The following is a 22,606-nucleotide window of genomic DNA, read 5'->3' as shown; positions in this document are numbered from 1 at the left end:
CCCAGAGCCTGACGCGGGGCTCGAACTCACGGACCGTGAGATCGTGACCTGGCTGAAGTTGGACGCTTAACCGACTGCGCCACCCAGGCGCCCCAGGATCGTCTTTTTTACTGGCTGATTTGTAGTAATTCCACAGATACTCTCAACACTAATGAAATTTACTGTTTTTATGTAGGGACATTTATCCATTTTCTTTCTTTGTGATTGTGCTTTGCGTGTCTTGTCTAAGAAATCTTGGTCACCCATGACAATGTCCTTCTGCTCTCACCTTCAATTAAATTACCCTAACGAGAATACCAGTGACCTCCATATTATCACACTCATTGATTTTACTCAACATTTCAGCAGCATTAGACACAGTTGTCCTCTTCATACTTTCAATTAACACTCTCTTCCTTTAGCTTCCAGGACACCATACACTCCTAATTTTTCTCTTGCTTCACTGGTTTCATTTTCTCAGTTTCCATCCTCTATTTCTTCTCAGCTTGCAAAGGTTAGATTTCCTCAAGACTTGTCCTGGGTCCTCTTCTCTTTACTATCTCTTCTCTTTCCTTAGGTGACATATCTACTTCCTTAGCCTTAATTATCATGTATATATTGATGATTCTAGCATTTTTTACTCTAGCCCAAACTCTCTTCTGGGCTCAAATGATACATCTATTCTCCTACTTGAAATCTCTGCCAGGATATCTTACAAACATCTCAAATTAAGTATGTCGAAAAATAAAAGTCTTCTTCACATTGAAAAAAAGTTTAAAAAATCTTCAAGTATAAGGAACAATATAATAAATACTCATATATTCACCATCATAACATTTTGTTGTATTTACTTCAGATTTATTGTTTCCTGATGTATATACACAGATGCACACATTTGTATATATTCTCCTTCAAAGATATGTAAATAATACAGTATGAAGCTAAAAGTCCTCTTGACCTCAACCTTACGTCCCAGTCTTTTTCCTTCCTTCTTAGAGGCAACCATGATCTTAAATTCCATATGTATATTAGTATCCATATTAATGTTAATAAATGAATTCATAAATAATATAAAACAATTTTTTGTGTGTGGTTTTAAAGGTCTACACATTCTGTATATATTATCTCTGTATAGATATTATGTAAGTCCATGTAAAAGAGTTTCAGAATATATGAATTTTCAATTTTACTAGATACCACCAAGTTCCTGTATGAAAAGACTGATCCAATTTCCATTACCATCCACAACATGTGTGAAAGTAGCAATGTTTTCTATTGTGACACTAATTTTTGCCAATCTGATGGTGAAAAATGGGAGCTCAATGTTGTTTTAATTTGCATTTCCCTATTATCCAATGAAAATAGTTATTTTCCATTTGAGTTTCCTTCTGTTTCGTTGCTTGTTCCTATACTTTGCTTATTTTCTTTAGAGTTTTCTTTCTTTTTTATTAAGATTTTATTTTTAAGCACTCTCTGCATTCAACATGGGGCTTGAACTCACAACCTGAGATCAAGAGCCACAGTCTCCACCAACTGAGCCAGCCAGGCACCCCTAGGATTGTCTTCTTTTTTTTTTTTTTGAAGTTTATTTGTTTATTTTTGAGAGACAGAATGGGAGAGAGAGAGAGAGAGAGAGAGAGAGAGAGACTGAGAAAGAGAGAGAATAAGTGGGGGAGGGGCAGAGGGCGAGAGAATCTCAAGCAGACTCCATGCTGTCAGTGTAGAGCCTGATGCAGGGCTCGATTTCACAAACTGTGAGATCATGACCTGAGCTGAAATGAAGAGTGGGACATTTAATGGACTGAGTCACCCAGATGTCCCCTGGAGTTGTCTTTTTAAAAATGATTTGTAGAAACTTCTTGTGTGAGGTAATATGAATCCTTTCCTATATATGTTATAAAATACTCTTCCTTAATCTGTTGTTTGTCTTGTAACTTTGTTTATAAGGCTAGAAGTCACAGAAGTTAAAAATATGATATAGTAGGGGTGCCTGGGTGGCTCAGTCGATTAAGCATCCAAATTCAGCTTGGGTCACGATCTCGCAGTTTGTGAGTTCGAGCCCTGCATCGGGCTCTGCGCTGACAGCCCAGACCCTGGAGCCTGCTTCGGATTCTGTGTGTGTGTCTCTCTCTGCGGGCCCCACCCTGCCCCCCGCCTTGCTCACACTCTCTCTCAAAAATTAATAAACTTAAAAAAATTTTTTTAAATAAAAAAATTTCTGATGTAGTAAAATTTGTCAATCTAATCTTTTTCTTTTTTTAATAATCTTTTTCCTTAAAATTTTTTTAAGTGTTTATTTATTTTTTTGAGAGAGAGAGAGACAGAGTGCAAGCAGGGGAGCAGCAGAGAGAGGGAGACACAGAATCCAAAGCAGGCTACAGGGTCCAAGCTGTCAGCATGGAGACCGATGTAGGGCTCGAACTCACTGAGATCATGACCTGAGCCGAAGGCGGACGCTTAACCTACTGAGCCACCCAGATGCCCCTAATATTCGACCAATTTTTAAATGCACATAGCTTTCAACCCAGAAACCACTTCTAGAAATTTAATCCTATAACATGTGCAATCCTAGCGCATGTGCAGAATAAAGTATACTGGAAACAAAGGTCCATTGAGAGGAAACTTGTTAAATAAATTATGGTCCATCTATACAATGGATACCTTAATGGACAGACTTGAAAATGGCCCCCAATTATCTCTGCCTCCTGGTACTCAAGCCCAGGGTAACCCCCTCCCTTTTAGTGTAGGTGGGACATGTGGACTTCCTTCTAATATACAGAATGGGGCAAAGGTGGCAAGAGGTCACTTCCATGATTACATCACATAACATACATCTGTCTTGCTAGCAAACTCTCTCCCTTGCTGACTTTGATGAAGTCTGCTGCTCTGTTGTGAGTTACCTTGTGGGGAGGCTTACACCGCAAGGAACTGAGGGTAGCTTCTACCCAACAGTCAGCAAGAAACTGAGGTCATCAGTTCTACAACCCACAAAGAACTGCATTCTGCCAACAACTGTGTGAGCATGAAAACAGATCTGTCCCCAGTCAAACCCTGAGATGAGAACATAGCTCCAAGTTGTCACTGGAGCCTGTGAGAGACCCCAAAGCAGAGAACCAGATAAGCTTGAGCCTGGATTCCTGACCTACAATTTTGAGATAAGAGATGCGCTTTTTCAGCCACAGAGTTTGTTACACAGCAATAGATAACAGATACAGATATTATGCAGCTGTTAAAAAAGCATGATGGAATTTTATATATACCTATAATGGAATGAACTCCAAAATACATTAAGGAAGAAAACGCAAGGTCATAACAGTGTGTGGAATGGTATCGTTTGTGTGTTTATAAACATACAGATATGTCTGGTGTCTCTGGAATGATATAAGATATTGATGGCAATGGTTGCCCTGTTGGTAGGGGAACTGGGTGGCTGGGGACTTTTTGAATTTTGCTCCATGTACATGAAAATCAACTCAGAAATTTTTAAACCCTTTTGTTCTCATTGTACTCAAAATAAAATTTAATTTCTTTACAAGGGCCTAAAAGACCCTGCATGACTTGGGCCTTGCCTACTTCTCCAACTTCAGCTCATGCCACTCTTTCTGGCTTTCAGGACTCTCCAGTCACTAGAATATAAACTCCTTGAAGGCAGGAATATGTCTCTGTTTACCTTTTGATCTCTAGCACCTAGCATAATACAAAATACTCAGTAGATATTCGGTGAATATGTTTTTTGTAATTTTTTAAAGTTTATTTTTATTTTGAGAGACAGAGAGAGAGCGAGAGAGAGAGAGAGAACACAAGCATTCACATGCATGGGGGAGAAGCAGAGAGAGAGGGAGAGAGAATCCCAAGCAGGCTCCTCACTGTCCACCTAAAGCCCAACGCAGGACTCAATCTCACCAACCGTGAGATCATGATCTGAGCCGAAATTAAGAGTTGAACACTTAACTGACTAAGCCACCCAGGTGCTCCTGTGAATTTTTTTTTAAAGGAATAATAAATGAATTTGATTTCCAAAGTTTTAGGAAGGGTAAAAGAGGTAATGCCTAGAAGAGTACTTGGCACTCAACAAAAGAGGACACAATATGGAATTTTCCTTTTGTATGTCACTTGAAAGGCTGTCATAAATGGGAATAGGACCTCATTATGTACTCCTCCAGAGACTAACTAGTAAAAGTCAGAGGAAGAAAAATATTAATTCAGCATTAAATGCCCTAAGGAATATGGGAGGGGCTGTTTTATGACATGGTGAACACTTCCACACTGACTATTTATTTTCAAGAAAACTGTTAAAAATGTGCCAAGTAATCATCTGAGAGCCTTTCTAGGATTCTAGAGTTCTGTGATTCTGTACATAGGTATATTTCAGGTCCTGTCCTTTTCATAGGAAATAGGCATATTGTTTTTTGTTTTAAATATTTTTTATAGTTTATTTATTTTGAGAGAGTGAGCATGAGTGGGGGAGGGGCAGAGAGAGAGGGAGAGAGAGAGAATCCCAAGCAGGCTCCACACTGTTAGAATGGAGCCTAATGTGGGGCTCAAACTCACGAACCATGAGATCATGACCTGAGCCAAAGTCAGACACTTAACTGACTGAGCCACCCAGGTGCCCCTATTGTTTTTATTTCTGACTCCTGGGACCAAAACAGAAAAATTGGTACATTTATCGATCTTTCTATTAAACGGGCATGCTGAATATGGGACTTCATTGTGAGATACTAACGGCTGTACTGACTCAAGTTTTTGAGGTTTATAGGTTTGCTCTAATCTCAGCTGCCATCAGCACAGTAGTCTGTTTCTTTGGAGCACCAGAAATGAGATAGAGGGGTCAAAAGATTTGCTTTTTACCACAATCACGATGGAAATGTAATTTCATCAAACTACTCAAGAGTAGTTTTTCAAAGGCCATACTTTATTGGAATGCTTTCCTGCTCCATTAGCTGCATAACAGCCACATAGACTGTATGTAGGGGGCAGTTCGCTGACACTGAAGTGCTTCCTTCAGAAAGAGTAGCTTCAGGTGGTGATTAACAAGGACACCATAGCAGTTTCAGGCTGGAAAGGCAGTGCATCTTCCTGGTAGCTCCCTGCTGGTTCTGGCTCTACCCCCCTGCTTGGGTAAAGATACTGGGAGCAACAGTACCAAGTCCCTCCCATCTTTCTTTTCTTTTATCTTCTTAAAGCTTGGCACACTGCATATAAATTAAACAGCAGGTAAAAAAAGAGTTATTTATATACCCTATTTAAATTTTGACGGTAACCTAGCTTGTTCTTGACTTTACTTAATTCTAGATTTCAAAACATTTTGAACAGCACTTTGGTTTACTTAGGAACTGCTGAAACCTAGAAATTTGTTATTGAAAGCCAGCCACATCTTGCAAAGTTTAAATATATGAATACGAAGTATGGTAGTTGGGAGAGTGCTGGGCCATAGGCAGGAGTGTGGGTTTGAGTCTGTGTGGCACCAACAAGATATTCCTGTCTCTGGAGCAGTTTCCCTCCTGGTAACGTAAGAGGTTGCTTTATTTTATTTTTTAAATGTTTATTTCTTTTGAGAGAGCACAAGCAGGGGAAGGGGCAGAGAGGAGAGAGAGAAAATCCCAAGCAGGCTCTGCGCTGTCAGTGAGGACACTGCCATGGGGCTCAATCAATCCCATGAACCGGGAGACCATGACCTGAACCAAAATCAAAAGTTGGAGGCTCCACCAACTGAGCTACCAGGTGCCCCTTGAGGCTGAGTTGATTTAAAGAAACTGTATTTGGACTTTGAACTCTTTGTCAAACAAAAATTTATGCAAAGCCCAATATATGAAATAGATTAAAGCATATTTGCTTTGGTGGAAGATGGGACAGGGCCCAGAGCCTCTGAGGCAACTCTCGGGAACATCCCATGCTCTTCGGAACATTCTGGAAATCTCTGCACCACATAGGCTCTTCCAGTTCTGGCATCACAGAACAATCTACAAAGTACGATTAAATTTGGCCTTGTTGATATGCATCTAAATTCAACTTCTAATTTCTTTCTTTCTTTTTTTTTTTGCTTGCACATCAATTGGCCAAGATGTGAACTAAACTGAGTCTTGCATTAATGCTGGTATTAGTAAACACTTAGATTTATGGCCTGTGCGGTGTGCTTCATTCATTCAACTGTGCCAAAAACTGGGGCTATTAAGACAAGTGTGGTCTCTGCTCTCAAACTGCTAGTACCTCCTGGGGAAAAAAGATAAACGAATTAATATTAGATGTAGACTCCCCAGCATGGGAGCTCACACATGGTGAGGGTACTCAGTTCTGGGGCATGGGGAGAGAAGGTTGAGGCAGAGGAAAGGATTCATAAAAATATCAAGTGATATTTATTGCACATTCATGTGTCAGGCAGCATTCTAAATTTTTTGTAATCATTTTAGAGACAAGGAGATTGAGGCAAAGGATGGCTACATAACCTGGCTGCAGATAAAAAAATGATGGAGGCAGGATTTAAGATCAGGCTGTGTGACTCTGGGGCTCCTATTCTTAATCACTACACCATACTACCTGCATATTCATACATAGGGTAGCAGTTAAGTTTAATTTTGATGAAGTACGTACAATCACATGACAGGGTAGGAAAGTCAGCCGAGAGACAGGAAGCAGAATGGATGAAAGGGAGCAGAGGCACAAAGCAGCATGGCACACTGGCAATTTGCAGTTGTTAGGACAGCTGGAACACGAAGTGCCAAGGGGACTGTGGTGAGGAAAATAGGCTGGAGGGGCTATGCTTCTCTCCCCCTTTGGCAAAATCTCCATCTTTATCTCTGCAATGGACTCAAAAGACGTCTCCAGAAAGTTGAGTGGATTCAAGGGATGGGATAGCTGGATTAGCATCGCAGGATGCCATTGACTTGGACTCTGATCTTCTTAGAGGATAAGGGGTAAATAAAATGTGTGAAAGGTCCTGGTGTTGGCTAGATAAACATCGGCTGAATTTGAATGTGCAGCAGATATTCGGCAAACCGGGGTCGTGGATAAAAAGTGTGTGTGAAGGACTCTTCTAGAAGGGAGAGGACATGGCCAGGCTGCAAAAACCACTTAAGTTTGTTCATATGACGAAAGTTTAAGAAGTGGCAGCCTTATCAAAACTGCAGAGCTTGCTGTTAGAATAAATGAACTGTACAAGATGTCCTTAACTCAACGCAAGCGTTGATATGCTGACAGGCCAAACCAGTTCATTAAGTATTCACCCCCTGGCTTTGTGAGTATTGTTATTGTATAATTTCAAAAAAAAAAACAACAACAAAAAACCAACAACAAAAACCACCTCTTGGAACAAGGTGTATAGAATGGGGACAGAACATCACCTGTTTGTGTGCACACGCCAGTAGGAAAATATAGGAGCGGATAATGATCCAGAACATTCTTGTTCAGAAATACAAAACAGCATTTTATTTCTATTTCCCTTAGCACATGATTCTAATTATGCCTTATAGCCTGACAATGGTCATCACAGGCTACAAATAATCATGTTGTTGGTAGACGCCCTGCTTGCTGTGAGCAAGCACAGCCGTCTGAATCATCTCAGATGACTTGAACAGGGCAAGGCGAGATTTGTTTCAAATGTGCTTCATTGCTTAGGGAGGATAAGTGGCTTCTCACCATGGTGACAATCACGTCACTAGGCTGGGCAAGGCCAAGTTTAGAAGAATGGTCTTCCAAACAGAACCACTGAAATGAATGGTTCATGCCACCAGCAACTTTCTTCAAGTTCTGATTAATTTCCCATGAAATAATTGCTTGGAAGACATCCAAGCAGTTCCTTTATTCATTGTTTCTTTGTCTTGCTGGAAGGAGGGTCAGACAACACTGAAACATACAGTTTGAACCAAGCATATGTGATGCCGGCTGCACAATACACTGAGGTCAGTAACAAAGGGATAAAGGGGTACTTCAGCTTCCAGGAGGTGAAAGGGAATACAAATTCACAGAAGACTTCCAGAGGCCCCAAGCCAAGGAGGTAGAAAGTTTCCAACCAATTAAAAAGAGGTTTTTCTTTTCTGAAGACAAAAGGAGAGAAAAGTCTCATTTTAAACAAGTCATCCTGGTTTAGCAAACATCTCTCAGCTGAAGCTTCCCACCTGCACCGTCCTGATGTGAATGATAGCCAAAGCCATTGTCAAAAGAGTGCATTCAATTTCACATTTAGAAAAAATGGAGAATGATATACCACTGCACTAGCTCAACAATCCAGATTTACCCAATCGTCATCTACCCATGCTGTCGCCTCAGTGAAGCTGCTGAGAGAACCAGCTCTGCATCTGGGGGAGGAAAGGGAGCTGGATGCTGTGACGCTGATGTAAAAAAATGCTACACAATAGGTAATTGATGGTTTTCAAGACGCTTTTGTTTTGGTAAAATAACATACAACTTGCTATTTAACCATTTTTAAGTATGTCATTCAGTCCCAGTAAGTGTATTGATAGTGTTCTGCTACCAACATCACTATCCACTTTCAAAACATTTTCATCACCCCAACAGAATCTCTGGAAACATCAAGCAATAATCACTCCCCATTCCTCCTCCCGAACCTCTACTCTGTAACCTCTAATTTACTTTTTGTCTCTATGAATTTGCCTATTCTACAGCGTTTATATAGTATTTGTCCTTCTGTGTCTGGCTTAGTTCACTTAGCCCATGTTTTCAAGGTTTATCCATGTTGTAGCACACATCAGAACTTCCTTCCTCTTTCTGAGTGATCAGTACTCCACTGTATGTATACACCACCTTTTGTTTAGCCATTCATTTGCTGATGGACACTTGGGCTGTTCCCACCTTTTGGCACAGTGAATAAAGCTGCAATGGACACTGTGTACAAGTATCTGTTTGAGTTCCTCTTTTCAGTTCTTTTGGGTATATACTAACAGTGGAATTGCTGGGTCATATGGTGAGAACTGAGTTGTAATATAATTAAGTATATGAGGCTTATGGACATAATCAGATATGAATCATAAAGGAGCTTTAAAAAAATTATATGGATAACATTATATTAAGTTTAGAAGAGAAAAAATTCTACCCATAATTCTATAACAAGAATTTTTACATATATTTATTTAAAAATATTTTTTGAAGTAGGGGCGCCTGGGTGGCTCAGTGGGTTGAGCGTCTGACTTCGGCTCAGGTAGTGATCTCACAGCTCATGGGTTTGAGCCCCACGTCAGGCTCTGTGCTGACAGCTCAGGGCCTGAAGTCTGCTTCGGTTTCTGTGTCTCTCTCTCTCTCTCTCTCTTTGCCCCTCCCCCGCTGGCACTCACTCACTCTCTCTCTCTCTCTCTCTCTCTCTCAAAAATAAACATTAAAAAAATTTTTTTTAAATATTTTTTGAAGTTTATTTATTTATTTTGAGAGACAGAGAGAGCAAGCAGGGGAGGGGCAGAGAGAGAGGGAGATAGAGAATCCCAAGCAGATTCCGCATGTCAGTGTGGAGCCCAATGTGGGGCTCAAATCCCTGAACCATGAGATCATGACCGGAGCCAAAACCAAGAGTCAGACGCTTAACTGACTGAGCCACCCAGGCGCCCCTACATGTATATTAGCTTTATGCATCTATATTTATGTGGCTTTACTCATAATGCATATTTTACATTCTAATATTAAGTTTTCATATAAGGTTTTAATTTAAGTTAGGTAGTCCCTCCTCAAATAGTCCTTCAGTTAAAGACATGAACTATGTTGTCATGTCAGAGTGATGTGATTATGGGTAATTCGTCCCTAAAAAAATTCTGGCAGCTTTTTGGGCTCAGGTCATGATCTCATGGTTTGTAAGTTCGAACCCCGCATTGGGCTCTCAGCTGTTAGTGTGGAGCCTGCTTCACATCCTCTGTCCTCCTCTCTCTCTGTGCCTCCCCTGCTCGTGCACTCTCTCTCTCAAAAATAAACATTGAAAAAAAATATTTTTTAAAGGCTTAACGGACCATTTAGGAATAAACATTTCACAACAGCAAACATAATTTTAAATGTACTCTTTTGGATTACCTGAATAGAGTCTTCAGTGAGGAAATACTATAGGTGGTAAATAGTAACATGAGTAAGATTTTAGTGGGAAGTTCTGTTAAAAGAAAAAAAAAATACAGATGATAATTCAGTTGATCAGAAAAAGATATATGATACTCAAGGCAATATAATAAGCACACTGGCACAGCTATATAGTGCTAGCAATGCTTTTTGAGCTTAATGATGCATCTTTGCGACATCTAAAGATACTGAGGATTAGGAACAAATTAGAGGTTTTATTTAAGAGCATGGAGGAGCTCTCTCCTTCCAAGAGATTTTAAGGTCATTTAAATGAGATATATTGATCTCTAGGCCCTGATGAAAAAGGTATGGCAATCAAATCTCTCTCTCTAAAATAAAAAGCTGTTTACCTGGTGCAGTGAAGAGCAGAGGGAAGAGGGAATAATGTCCCGTTGTGGTCAGAATCAGAAAAATTGAAGCATCTCCTGCTTTTCCCACAGAAAGAAGGCTAAAAATAAAAATTCTTATAATAATTCCTTAAAACAACAACTGAAACTTACACTTGCAGCAGACAGCTTGAATAAACGGCATCTATTATTTCTAGCACTGGCTTATGCATAAGCTAACATACTGATCTTTGCTACAAGTCCAATGTAATTGAGAATATTAATTTCGTGGGAAAATTTAAGCAACCGATGGAAGAATGTACCACACTGAATTGGGGAGCATTGAAAAAGAGTCTTGCTTCCCTGAGTAACCACCTTCCCCACAGAAAGGGACATGGTGGGACTAGGAGCTGCCTAGTGGTGGTAGCCAGGGAGACAGGACTCGGGAGTTTAATTTCCAGACCTGGAGCTCTTCTCTTGGGCAGTGCCCCATGCCTGATGGTGCTTAGTATGAGTTCTAATTAAAGACATTAGAAGTTTTGCTCTATTTCTTAACTTGGAAACTCTACGTTGCTGAATGAATCCAGACAAGCCATATACTGACGTGACAAATTTGCTTAAGCTTCCTTCAGAGCTTAATGATTTCTCTCAAGATTTAAGAAAAATCTCAAGGAAAAAAAAAGGCTAATTCTAATATCATCTATCTATCAGGATTTAATTATATGCAAAATGGACACTACTGCATTTAATTTTTTTTTTAATTTTTAATTTTTTAATGGTACAGTGAAAAGATCATAGGAACCAGCATCATAACATTCAGGTTTAAGTCCTAACTGTGCTACTTGCTAGCTGTGTGGCTTTGGATACGTCATTTAGACTCTCTGAGCCCAGTTTCTGTAGATGTTAAGACGGGATGATATCCATTTATCCTAATTACCTTAAAGGTTGCTGTGAGGCTCAAAAGAAAAAAAAAAATGCAAAAAGGAAAAACCCAACCAAACCCCTCTTCTCCCCACCAAAAACCACCTCAACAAGAGTTCTGCAAAATGTGAAGTTCTGTACAAGTATTAAATTTTACTCCATAATGGACTCAATCATTACTCTAACGACACTTAACAAGAAACCATGAAATCTTATTTTCGCCAATGAGGTGACACCAAAGCCTATGCTTTTCTATACCATGCTGCCATTCAATATCCAGATCTAACACCTTGTATCATGGTTCTTAATTGCTGTAGTACCCTTAACAAAAAACAGCAGTAACTGTGTGTGCATATTCCCAGGCCCAGCGATCCCAAGTTAAGCATCCCTGTCCTGTCCTAGTATAAATCTATTCCTGTACATCTTTGCCTTTGCCTATCCCACTGAACATGTCAAATGGAAAACAACAGGCTCATTACGAAATCTGCCAGAAATGCCGGCTGACTGAGTTATGTGCTTACCTCATCGGGAGAACTGCAAGGAGTATGGCTTTTTCATGGACGTGCCACCCAAATAGGAAGGAGCTCAAGGCACAAAGAATTAGACATCGCAGAAAGCCTCTGGGCCCTTGGGGTTTAAACCAAAGACAGAAAACAGAGGGCTAGAAACAACAGGCAAAGATAAAACTTCAGTATCACTCAAAATAGGCTTTACAGAAACATTGTTCAGGCGAATACAATTTATATCATCTCTGCAAACCAGTACATCTTAGACTATTCTCCCTTACACTGGGTTAATTCATCACCATGTGAACACTCCACCAGACGTTATAAAAAACTACACAGGGGGCGCCTGGATGGCTCAGTCAGTTAAGTGTCTGACTCCTGATTTCAGCTCAGGTCATGATCTCATGGTTGTGAAATCAAGCCCTGAGTCGGGCTGTGTGCTCACAGCACAGAGACTACTTGGGATTCTCTCTCTCCCTCTGACCCTCCCTGGCTCATGCACACTCCCTCTCAAAAACAAAACAAAACAACAACAACAAAAACTAAAAACCTACTCAGAAAACAAGGCTTTTGGAAATACATATTTAACTCATTAATATTAATTCTGTTCAGGGCACCTGGGTGGTTCAGTCAGCTGAATGTCTGACTCTTTACTTTGGCTCTGGTCATGATCTTGCAGTTTCATGACTCTGAGCCCTGTGTTGGGGGGGCTCTGTGCATGGAGCCTGCTTAGGATTCTCTGTCTCCTTCTTTCTCTGTCCCTCCCCTGCTCACGGTCTCTCTCAAAATAAATAAATAAACTTAAAAAAAAATAATTCTGTTCATCAGAATTAATAATGAATGACTGATATCAGGTCAAACTACAAAAGTTCAAAAACATTTTGAGGCTAATAATAAACTAGATTTTACCATATTAATAAATACATACCTAGCTTTGTGGGCTGGATTGTAATTTATAATAAAACTAGGACCTTCCATACGCAGCTTATGAGGCTGACATTTTAGAAAGTTTTAGGCAGTTAGAACATGGGAGCAAGTAGGCCAGCAGAGCTTAATTACCCATCAGCACTGCCACTTAATTAAGCGGGGTCAGGTATCTTACTAGGTTTGATCTTTTAGAAACCAAAATTAAAGCTGAGTATAATTAAAGTAGAATTGAGTTATTTATACTGAATGCCATTAAAATCATATCATGAAATCGAGAGCATCATGATCACAAACAAAAACAGCTATGAATGAAGTCTCTAACACCATCTGAGTCATGTTAGATTCAGTGTTTGATACTCAAAGAGCCACTGTTGACTCTCTTAACTCATTGTCGTCATCAAGACAAAATATCCATGCAGTCCAGGCAACTTTGGATTTTTGACCAGTTAGCCATGGATGAAAACAACAACAGAAACCTGGATGTTCCCACTACACACATTTTCCTTCTCCACAGTGCAGTCCTTGGCCCTTCCTCTCTGGGCTTTTCTTTTTTTCCCATCAGATCATGAACAAATGATCTAACAGCCACAGCAAGGATCTCTCTCTCAGAGGTCGTACTAGTAATCTTTCTTTAAGGTGTTCAAAATTACTCTAAGAATTGCTCTGAAATACCTCAGTCTGCAGCAGGATGACAGCTATGGTATTTGTCCTATAGTTGGAAAAACCTGAAAGATGAAATTAACCAGCCACACAAGAGAAAAGCAGAGAAAACTCAAGAAACGAGTACCGTGGGTGAATTCTTACCAATATGGCAATCAGAGTGCAGATGAGGGTGGCCAAGGGAGTCACTGAGGGAAGGACTGTGTGTTGGAACTGCTGAACCAAACCACTTGTCATTGAGGCCTTGGGAATTTTGTTGGGATCAAGAAGTTTCAATTCCAAACCTAGAGAATAAGTAGTTATTTTGTTTTATTTTTATCAATATTTGGTCAACCAACTCCTCGAGAAAAAAAAAATCTACTAAATCTTATTGTTGCTTCAAGGTCGAGCTGTATTAAAACTCAACTCTGTACTATTATTCTACCTAAAATGCCTCTGGTCTTGAGATCATATGATGCAAAGCAGCTTTTTGCACTGGAACAGGGAATTCGTGCAGACAGTATGTATATCAATCTGCTCTCTCTCACCTCTAAAATGAAGCAGGCTTCTAAAATGCAAGTCTGACCATGTCACATCCCAGCTTGGAATCCTTCATTGCCTATAAAGTCCATATTCCCAAGCACGGCATAAACTGTTTTCCATGATCTAGCCCCTTCCTCTCCAATCTCATATCCTCTGCTTGATTAAATGTGGCTTGGCCACAATGAATTGACATAGCACTCTCCACACTTGTCCCCTTAGCTTAGAATGGCCTAATCACTTCTCTAAGTTAACTCCTAATTCACTCCCTCATCTGAGAAATCTTTTAAATAAAAAAGTAGAGCTGATTTTCTTGTGGGCTAGGTACACACATATGGACCCTGTACATGTCTCTATCTAGTGTTCACCCTACTGCCCTGTATCTGTTTATGCACTCATTTCCTCCACTGTATTGGATTTCTTAAAAGCAGAAATGATGATTAATCCATTTTTATCCCCAGCACATACGTGTTCAAGGAATACTTATTAGATGACCAAGTCTGAGGATGATGATGCAAATCCCATCCCAAACACGCTAATAGGACAGCCAAGGACAGTCTGAGCACGGCCTTGTAGTAGACAAGGTCTATTGAAAATCAGTGAAATGTGGGGACCAAATTATTTTGTATTCATTAATCTCTTTCCTTTTCCCTTCAGTCTGATGAGTCTCTCTTAAAGCTACCCCACTGACAAAGACATCTTTTTTTTTATATATTAAATATAATTTGTTGTCAAATTGGTTTCCATACAACACCCAGTGCTCATCCCAACAGGTGCCCTCCTCAATGCCCATCACCCACTTTCCTCTCTCCCCCACCCCCCATCAACCCTCAGTTTGTTCCCAGGATTTAAGAGTCTGTTATGGTTTGCCTCCTTCTCTCTCTGTAACTGCCCCCCCCTTCCCTCCCCCATGGACTTCCGTTAAGTTTCTTAGGATCCACATGAGTGAAAACATGTATCTGTCTTTCTCTGCCTGACTTATTTCACTTAGCATAATACTCTCCAGTTCCATCCACGTTGCTACAAATGGCCAGATTTCATTCTTTCTCATTACCAAGTAGTATTCCATTGTATATATTAACCACATCTTCTTTATCCATTCATCAGTTGATGGACATCTAGGCTCTTTCCATAATTTGGCTATTGTTGAAAGTGCTGCTATAAACACTGGGGTACAAGTACCCCTATGCATCAGCACTTCTGTATCCCTTGGGTAAATTCCTAGCAGTGCTATTGCTTCGTCATAGGCTAGATCTATTTTTAATTTTTTGAGGAACCGCCACACTGTTGTCCAGAGCGGCTGCAACAGTTTGCATTCCCACCAACGGTGCAAGAGGGTTCCCGTTTCTCCACATTCTTGCCAGCATCTATAGTCTCCTGATTTGTTCATTTTAGCCACTCTGACTGGCGTGAGGTGATATCTGAGTGTGGTTTTGATTTGTATTTCCCTGATGAGGGGTGACGTTGAGCATCTTTTCATGTGCATGTTGGCTATCTGGATGTCTTCTTTATTTTTTTTTTTATTTTTTATTTTTTTATTTATTTTGAGACAGAGAGAGACAGAGCATGAACGGGGGAGGGTCAGAGAGAGGGAGACACAGAATCTGAAACAGGCTCAGGCTCTGAGCTGTCAGCACAGAGCCCGACGCGGGGCTCGAATTCACGGACCGCGAGATCGTGACCTGAGCCAAAGTCGGCCGCTTAACCGACTGAGCCACCCAGGCGCCCCTGGATGTCTTCTTTAGAAAAGTGTCTATTCATGACCAAGACATCTTTGAAGAGGCAGATATATAAGATAATGTACAGCCTAGTTTCCTCACTCGGACAAGGAAAGTGGCCCTTATACCTCATACCATGCTGGTTATTTAAGGTTTTTGAATATAAATGTTAAGAAATTCCTTGTAAGAGTCCTTGGACATCAAGGCTGAATTCACAGTGGGTGAGGGATAATACCAAATTATGATTTCCTTTAAGTATGCACCAAAACAGTGACAGCAGCTATTTGTGCCAAGAGCTTTGTAGCCATTACTTTCAGACCCCTGAGGCACAGAGAGAGGTATAACTTGTCCAAAGTCACACAAGTGATAGGTGGTAGAATTAAACTCCGATCTGTCTGGCTACAACGCCCCTGCTACTAACAACCTAGCATTTTTTTTATTATTGCATGTTTCTTACAACATAGTGCATTGGTACAGTTACTTACATTATCCTCTTATTATACTCACTAGAAGAATCAAGTGACTTGAAGAATGCCACAGAGCCACTCATTTATGCAGGTGGGCCTCCAACCAAATCATCAGACTCTAGATCAGGAATTGGCAAATTCTACCTTGAGGGCCAAATCCCCAGCCTGTGACTAATTTTTGCATAGCCCGAAGCTAGGAAGAGTTTTTATATTTTTCAAGGTGGTAAAACAAACAAACAAAAACACCTTATGTGGTCTGCCAAGCCTAAACTATTTACTATCTGGCCCATTTTTTTTCAGACAAAGCTTACTGACCTTTCTCTTGATCCTCCCCATTTCCCATCAAGCTAGGCTATATTCACAAACTACTGTGAGTTATTCTAGAGTGAATTATTTTCAGTAGAACCATCTTAAGATATACATTATTATTATTATTATTTTATCACAACCCAAACTTAAAAGCCTAGCCTAGGTTTCCCATTTCTTCTCATCTCATGCATGACTATCATTTTCCTTACTGATAGAACACCTAGAGTCACAGCTTACACAGTCGTCTTTCCTTCTGCACACATTTAAGTTTAAAAGCAGAGTTAACTGCTGAATAACATTTTACTCAAGGCAAAAATTACCTTTTAAAAATGTCTAAATATTGTATTTTTTTTTCCAAAGCAAAGGATCAACCTCATTGCCACAAATGGTTTTTATAAGGAACACAGCCTGTCTACTACACTGAAACCTTAGTCCCTAGAACTGCTCCCCTGTTTATTCTGAAAGCTGAAACACAAGGCCGGAGAACAAACAGTTCAGCCACATTCAAAACACAAAGCAGGATTTTCCATTTCTCAGTATGACTTGTCCAAATCCATCGTCTAAGTAAGAAGGCTGGCTACTATACCGATGATGGAGAGCGCTTTGTCCAAAGCATTGTACAAAGCCCAGAAGTTTGGAGCCCAATATGCATGGCAGAGGCCCCTCTTGAAAGGGAAGAGTCGGGACAAAACTTGAGGCAGTTGGTTCTGTAGAAAAGAGATTAAACAGTGACCGATCTTTTCCAAATGCAAAAAGAGAACTAAACAACCATCTGTGACATAGCGTGTAGAAAGTTCTAGTCCTTGTTCCCTCAAGTAGTTGTGTGATCCTGAGCAGTTCACAGAACCTCCTCTTGTCTAACCTACTCATCTGTTGAGTGGGACAAGATATGCTGAATACCAGTCCAGTACTGCTATGAGGTAATTATAATAAGGGAAGAATTTATGAGCTGCAAAGGAGGAGACCCCAGGGTGAGGGGAAAAGGGGAAAACGAAAAATATTCATCAAACATCTATAATATTCTAGGCACTTTGAATGTTGTCAGTGAATGACTATGCAACACCATTAGTATTGATTTTGGAGTTACAAATAAATTATCACAAGTAAGCAAATGAGCAAATAAGGAAATCTGCGAACAATGATCATCGATTCTGTGTGTAAGTGTGTGTGTCTATGTGTGTGAAAGACATATAGTTAAACATATAAATACACAGATATGTATTTGAATATGAACCAAAATGTCTGAAAGAACACCATTCTGTCTTTGGGGAGTCATACTGGGGAAGAATCAGAAAAAAGTAGATTTGCTTCTTTTATACATTCTTTATTATTTTTTTCTAAACAGCAGCAGCAACAAAAAACATGTATTACTTAATTTAAAAAATAAAAGACTTACCAAGGCTAGGAAGGGACCCAGTGAAAGAGCAGAAACTAAAAAAACAATCAGTCCTAGAGAAATAACACGGACAAAGCTGAAACTGTTCCATCGGATGGATCCATCTACAGAAAAGGAACATTACCATTACCAGGAGCATGGAAAACCATAACTTATACAATGTGCTAAAACCAGAAGTATCCCCTGATAGCACACCAACCTTCATGATGTGACAAGAGCACAGAAAAGTCAGAATGGTCAAGGGTTTATAGGATCAATAAACGAGAGATAATCTGTTGTGCCTCATAAAATCCTCTCATGAAGCAAGCTACCAAATCAAGGAAAAAGAAAATAAAGGTTTTGTTATTGTCACTAAAACTTGCCTGGTTTATTTGCAGTGAAACAGTAAGACCGTAGCAGGTATACACCATAAGCCGGGGCTACATAGAGGTAGATGTGCTTGAAGTGTAGAAGAACAGCAAAGAGAAATGCTCCTTCCATATGCCTTTTCTAGGAGATTTAAAAGGGAAATATCACTTTAAAATTCAGGGTAAACTAAATGTAGTAATGTAGTATCCTGGTTGGATCCTGGAACAGAAAAATAACATTAGTGGAAAAACTGGTGAAATCTGAGTGCAGCACCAATGTTGCTTTTTTAGTCTTTTTTTGTTTTTTAAGTTTTAATTTTAATTCCAGTTAGTTAACCATACAGTGTTATGCTGGTTTTAGGTGTACAATAGTGTTTTTTAGTCTTGTTGAAAGAATGAACTATGAAAGTGTCATAGTTATGTAAGATGGTGACATGAGGGGAAAATGGGTGAGGGGCACAGGGACTCTCTGTACTATCTTTGTTAACTTTTCTATAAACCTAGGACTATTTTTAAAAATTAAGTTTATTAAAAAATAAAAAAACCCTGGAGACTGGTTGCATAACAATGTGAATATACTTAAAACAATACTAGCCTGTACACTAAAAAAATGGTTGATAGTTAATTTTATGTGTATTTCAACACAATTTAAAAAATACATATTTTAAAATCTATATTCTGACATGCTTAATGAATGAAATCATCTGGGATATGTTTCAAAATAATCTTGTGTGTGTTTGTGTGTAGATCACTGTGCTATTCTTATTTTCTCTACTTTTGTATATGATTTAAATTTGCTATAATAAAAAGGTTTTAAATTTCAGGCAAATATTCTACATGCAATATAAGGAGAAAACAGGCAAGTGATTCTAGTTAGTTTTTATACTGAGCCTAGTTCATTACTGCAACAAATATTTATTTAATGCTACCAAAGAGCCACCTAAATCTGGTGTTATAGATCAGGTAACATATAGTAGTATCAGGCTGAAGGCAACGAGTACAGTACTTGATCCTAACAAACTACCTACAAGAACTAAAGGTATTCTGATTTAAAACAAATAAACAACAACAACAAAAAATCCCCAAGTTGACTATAACTAAATAAATCTGAATTCTACCTACCTCACAGGAATTTGGGGATCAAATGAGATAATGTTCCTGTGGTTCAGCAAGGAAGCTGCCAAAGGGGCCATGAAAGGCCAGGTTCCTTCTCTCACTGTCTCATCAGGGTGTGCTCTAGAATAGATGAGTGAGGAATGATAAGGAAAAATAATGGGTTGTTTCCAGATCTCTGATCACCGCTTTTTCAACTTAAGATTCAGAGAAGGTCTAGCTAAACTTTATTTAACAATCATTCACTGAATGCCAATTATGCTCTAAGTGCTACACGGCTTTTTATGGTTAAAAGACAAAAACTTATCCAGACATTTATAGTTGACAAAGCATTTTAAAGCAGATTATCAAATTTGATCTTTCCAAAGTCCCTGTGAGGTAGGGGGCCCCCATTTTACAAATAAGAATGTAATAAGAGGTACATTTCATTTTATGGATGCAAAAACTGTGGCTGAGGGGGTTAAATGACTTACTTTCGGGTAATGGTTCCCAAACCTGACTGTGAATCAAAATTCCCTATAAATTCCTAAACGCCAGTGCTAAGGATTCTTATCCAGCATACAGACAGGTGACCCCAAAATATGAACTTCTGATTTCTTCCTCTATAAAGAGGAGGAAAATAATGACAATAATTTCATAGAATAGTTGTGAGGTTTACTCAATAAGATATTATATATAATGTACCTAACCCAAAGTAGCCAATGCATTTGTGTGAGCCCTGTCTGAGTCATACAGTTCATTAGGGTCAGTCAGGATTTCAACTCAAATCTTCTGATTCCAAATCCCATACTTTCCATTACACTATGCTATATACTTCTGACGACGAAACCCCACCATCAGTTATTATATTGTAAAAACTGGAGACTTCATTCCTAGGTAAATGATTCCAGCCAAATACAGCAACACAAGTTTATTTCAGGCCTGCCACCCTCTAACAAGTTTCCAGAGTCTATGCGTAAAAGGAAGAAAATTATTGTCAAAAGAGAAGATGGGATTTATGAGAAATATGCAATAAAATTATCTATAGTGCTTGACAATTCAAAACAGTTCATCAAATAAGTCCACCCATCACCAACTTATTGTTGCCTTTCAAAGCTCAAAGTCAGACTTAAGGGCAAAAATCTAATCAGCCTATTTTGTATTTACCTGAAATAATCGTGCAATGGAGAGTAGCATTAATCCAAATAAAAAACCATTGTACTGGAAATGAATATCTGGACTTAGATTAAGGAAAGACAACAGAGGATACCAAATTTAAGTTGAATTGTGCCAGCAGATTGAATATAAAAATGCAAATGCTTTCCTAATAGGTAAACTAAAGACAAAAATATTCCTCCAGTTTGAACTTCTCATAAATGTGTTTTCTATAAACAGAGTCAAACCTTAGACAAACTCTAATTAAAATGTATTTAGTGCCTGGGAATGCAAGCTGGTGCAGCCACTCTGGAAAACAGTATGGAGGTTCCTCAAAAAACTAAAAATAGAATTACCCTACGACCCAGCAATTGCACTAGTAGGCATTTGTCCAAGGGATACAGGTGTGCTGTCTCGAAGGGACACATGCACCCCCATGTTTAGAGCAGCACTATCAACAATAGCCAAAGTATGGAAAGAGCCCAAATGTCCATCAATGGGTAAATGGATAAAGAAGATGTGGTATATATATACAATGGAGTGTTACTCTTTTCAAAAAGAATGAAATCTTGCTATTTGCAACTACGTGGATGGAACTGGAGGGTATTATGTTAAGTGAAATTAGAGAAAGACAAAAATTGTATGAATTCACTCATATGAGGACTTTAAGAGACAAAGCAGATAAACATAAGGAAAGGGAAGCAAAATAATATAAAAACAGGGAGGGGGACAAAACAGAAGAGACTCATAAATATGGAGAACAAACTGAGGGTTACGGGAGGGGTTGTGGGAGGGGGGATGGGCTAAATGGGTAAGGGGCACTAAGGAATCTACTCCTGAAATCATTGTTGCACTATATGCTAACTAATTTGGATGTAAATTTTAAAAAATAAAAAATAAAATAAAATAAATGTATATAGTGCCAAGGATTATATAGGGGATAAAAAAAATTATGTTTAAGAAGAAAACCAGGAAACTTTCCCATGTTTTTTCTATCTTAAAGACCCAGCAGCTACAGGACAGGGAGTTTTCTGGTTTTGTTTTTTAAATTAGGGATGAGAAAGGAAGGGACCTAACAGCTACTGAAGGCCACTGGCATGCAGCACCCCCTCGTTTATATTATATATATACACAATCTTAGTAAGCCTCACGGCGAACCTGTGAGGACATCAGAGCTCAGAGCCATTAATCTACACACGGCCTAAAGCTACTGCAATGCCATAGCTAAGAGCTGAGTCCAGGTCAGACTTGAACCAAAGTGTAGGTGTTTTCCTCACACATGGCTACCTTTATGAAAACTGCAAAATATTAGGCTCCTGTCGTTAAGATTTTAGTTTCATTCGTATCTTCTGGATTTAAGAACTTTGCCTGTTAATATGTGGTAATCTAAGGTGGTAGAAGAGCATGAAGGTCTGTCTGGTCCCATATGTAACACTGAGACAGGCCCTTTCCTAGAAAAGGTATTTAGAATAATGTGTTCTAAAACTATGTAAGATATATGTATCTGATGAATCTAAAGGCAGTTAACAAATCCCAGTATATTGCTTTACTGATGGTTTAACTGGTTCTTGAATATCACCACTAGCTTTTCAGAAACAAAGTGCTCTAAAAATCAGTGTCTGGTACAGTTGGGAGAACCCATAGAAACCATAGTTTTAGGAACCCACGGACCCACCCCACACCCATTCTCAAAAGCAGCTCACATTTCAGAATTACCACTGAAGAAATAATTAATCTCATACTTAGTATATATCAGAGTAAGTAAGGGAATAGTGCAGAAAATGTCAAGGATACGGTCCACGATTAACAGCCCGAAGTTCCACAGCAGTAACACTGATAGAATAAACTTTGGCTTCTCTGTAAGTTCTTTACCTACTTTTTTCCCATCAATGCATTTACAGCACCTACAGTGGAACACCAGGAAGGAAGCAGAAAGAGCTTTTATCTTCATTAGAACATCACCATACCACTACAGAGTACACTCTGATACACTCAGACATATTTTATTAGCTATTCCTGATAAACTGTCCATGCTGTTCTTGACTGCTTAAAAAGGTGACAGCAGAAACAAAGACCTCAGGGTCAGTTCCGTGTCTCTTTTTCAGCTCTGCTGATTTGAAACAGTCTTCATTTAGTAAAATGAAAAATAAACAAACAGCCACCATAAACTCAAAGGGAAGGATTTTGAGGGGCGCCTGGGTGGCACAGTCGGTTAAGCGTCCGACTTCAGCCAGGTC

At 39.3% G+C, this 22,606-nt stretch overlaps 1 protein-coding gene across 2 annotated transcripts in view; it reads right to left on the bottom strand.

Moving 5' to 3' along the window:
- Nucleotides 1–4,908: 4,908 nt before the first annotated feature.
- Nucleotides 4,909–22,606, bottom strand: part of ALG8 (ALG8 alpha-1,3-glucosyltransferase) — a 29,289-nt gene continuing 11,591 nt past the window's right edge. Inside the window, exons 4-13 of one of the 2 annotated variants that reach the window (XM_045483865.1) lie at nt 22,164–22,273; nt 20,382–20,449; nt 18,138–18,264; nt 17,776–17,879; nt 16,966–17,086; nt 13,511–13,650; nt 11,795–11,934; nt 10,377–10,474; nt 9,988–10,060; nt 4,909–5,174 (exon numbers count right to left, since the gene is read on the bottom strand). In XM_045483865.1, the coding sequence (XP_045339821.1) occupies nt 5,033–5,174; nt 9,988–10,060; nt 10,377–10,474; nt 11,795–11,934; nt 13,511–13,650; nt 16,966–17,086; nt 17,776–17,879; nt 18,138–18,264; nt 20,382–20,449; nt 22,164–22,273 (1,123 nt within the window). In that variant the 3' untranslated portion in view covers nt 4,909–5,032. Of the gene's footprint in view, nt 5,175–7,381; nt 8,013–9,987; nt 10,061–10,376; nt 10,475–11,794; nt 11,935–13,510; nt 13,651–16,965; nt 17,087–17,775; nt 17,880–18,137; nt 18,265–20,381; nt 20,450–22,163; nt 22,274–22,606 lie in introns of those variants that run through there. The other variant, XM_045483863.1, reaches the window with a different exon arrangement.

This window comes from Leopardus geoffroyi, chromosome D1 (assembly GCF_018350155.1).
Source record: "Leopardus geoffroyi isolate Oge1 chromosome D1, O.geoffroyi_Oge1_pat1.0, whole genome shotgun sequence".
Taxonomy (NCBI): Eukaryota; Metazoa; Chordata; class Mammalia; order Carnivora; family Felidae; genus Leopardus; species Leopardus geoffroyi.
Note: the sequence above shows the minus strand (reverse complement) of the source record. Positions and strands in the feature narration are given on the sequence as shown.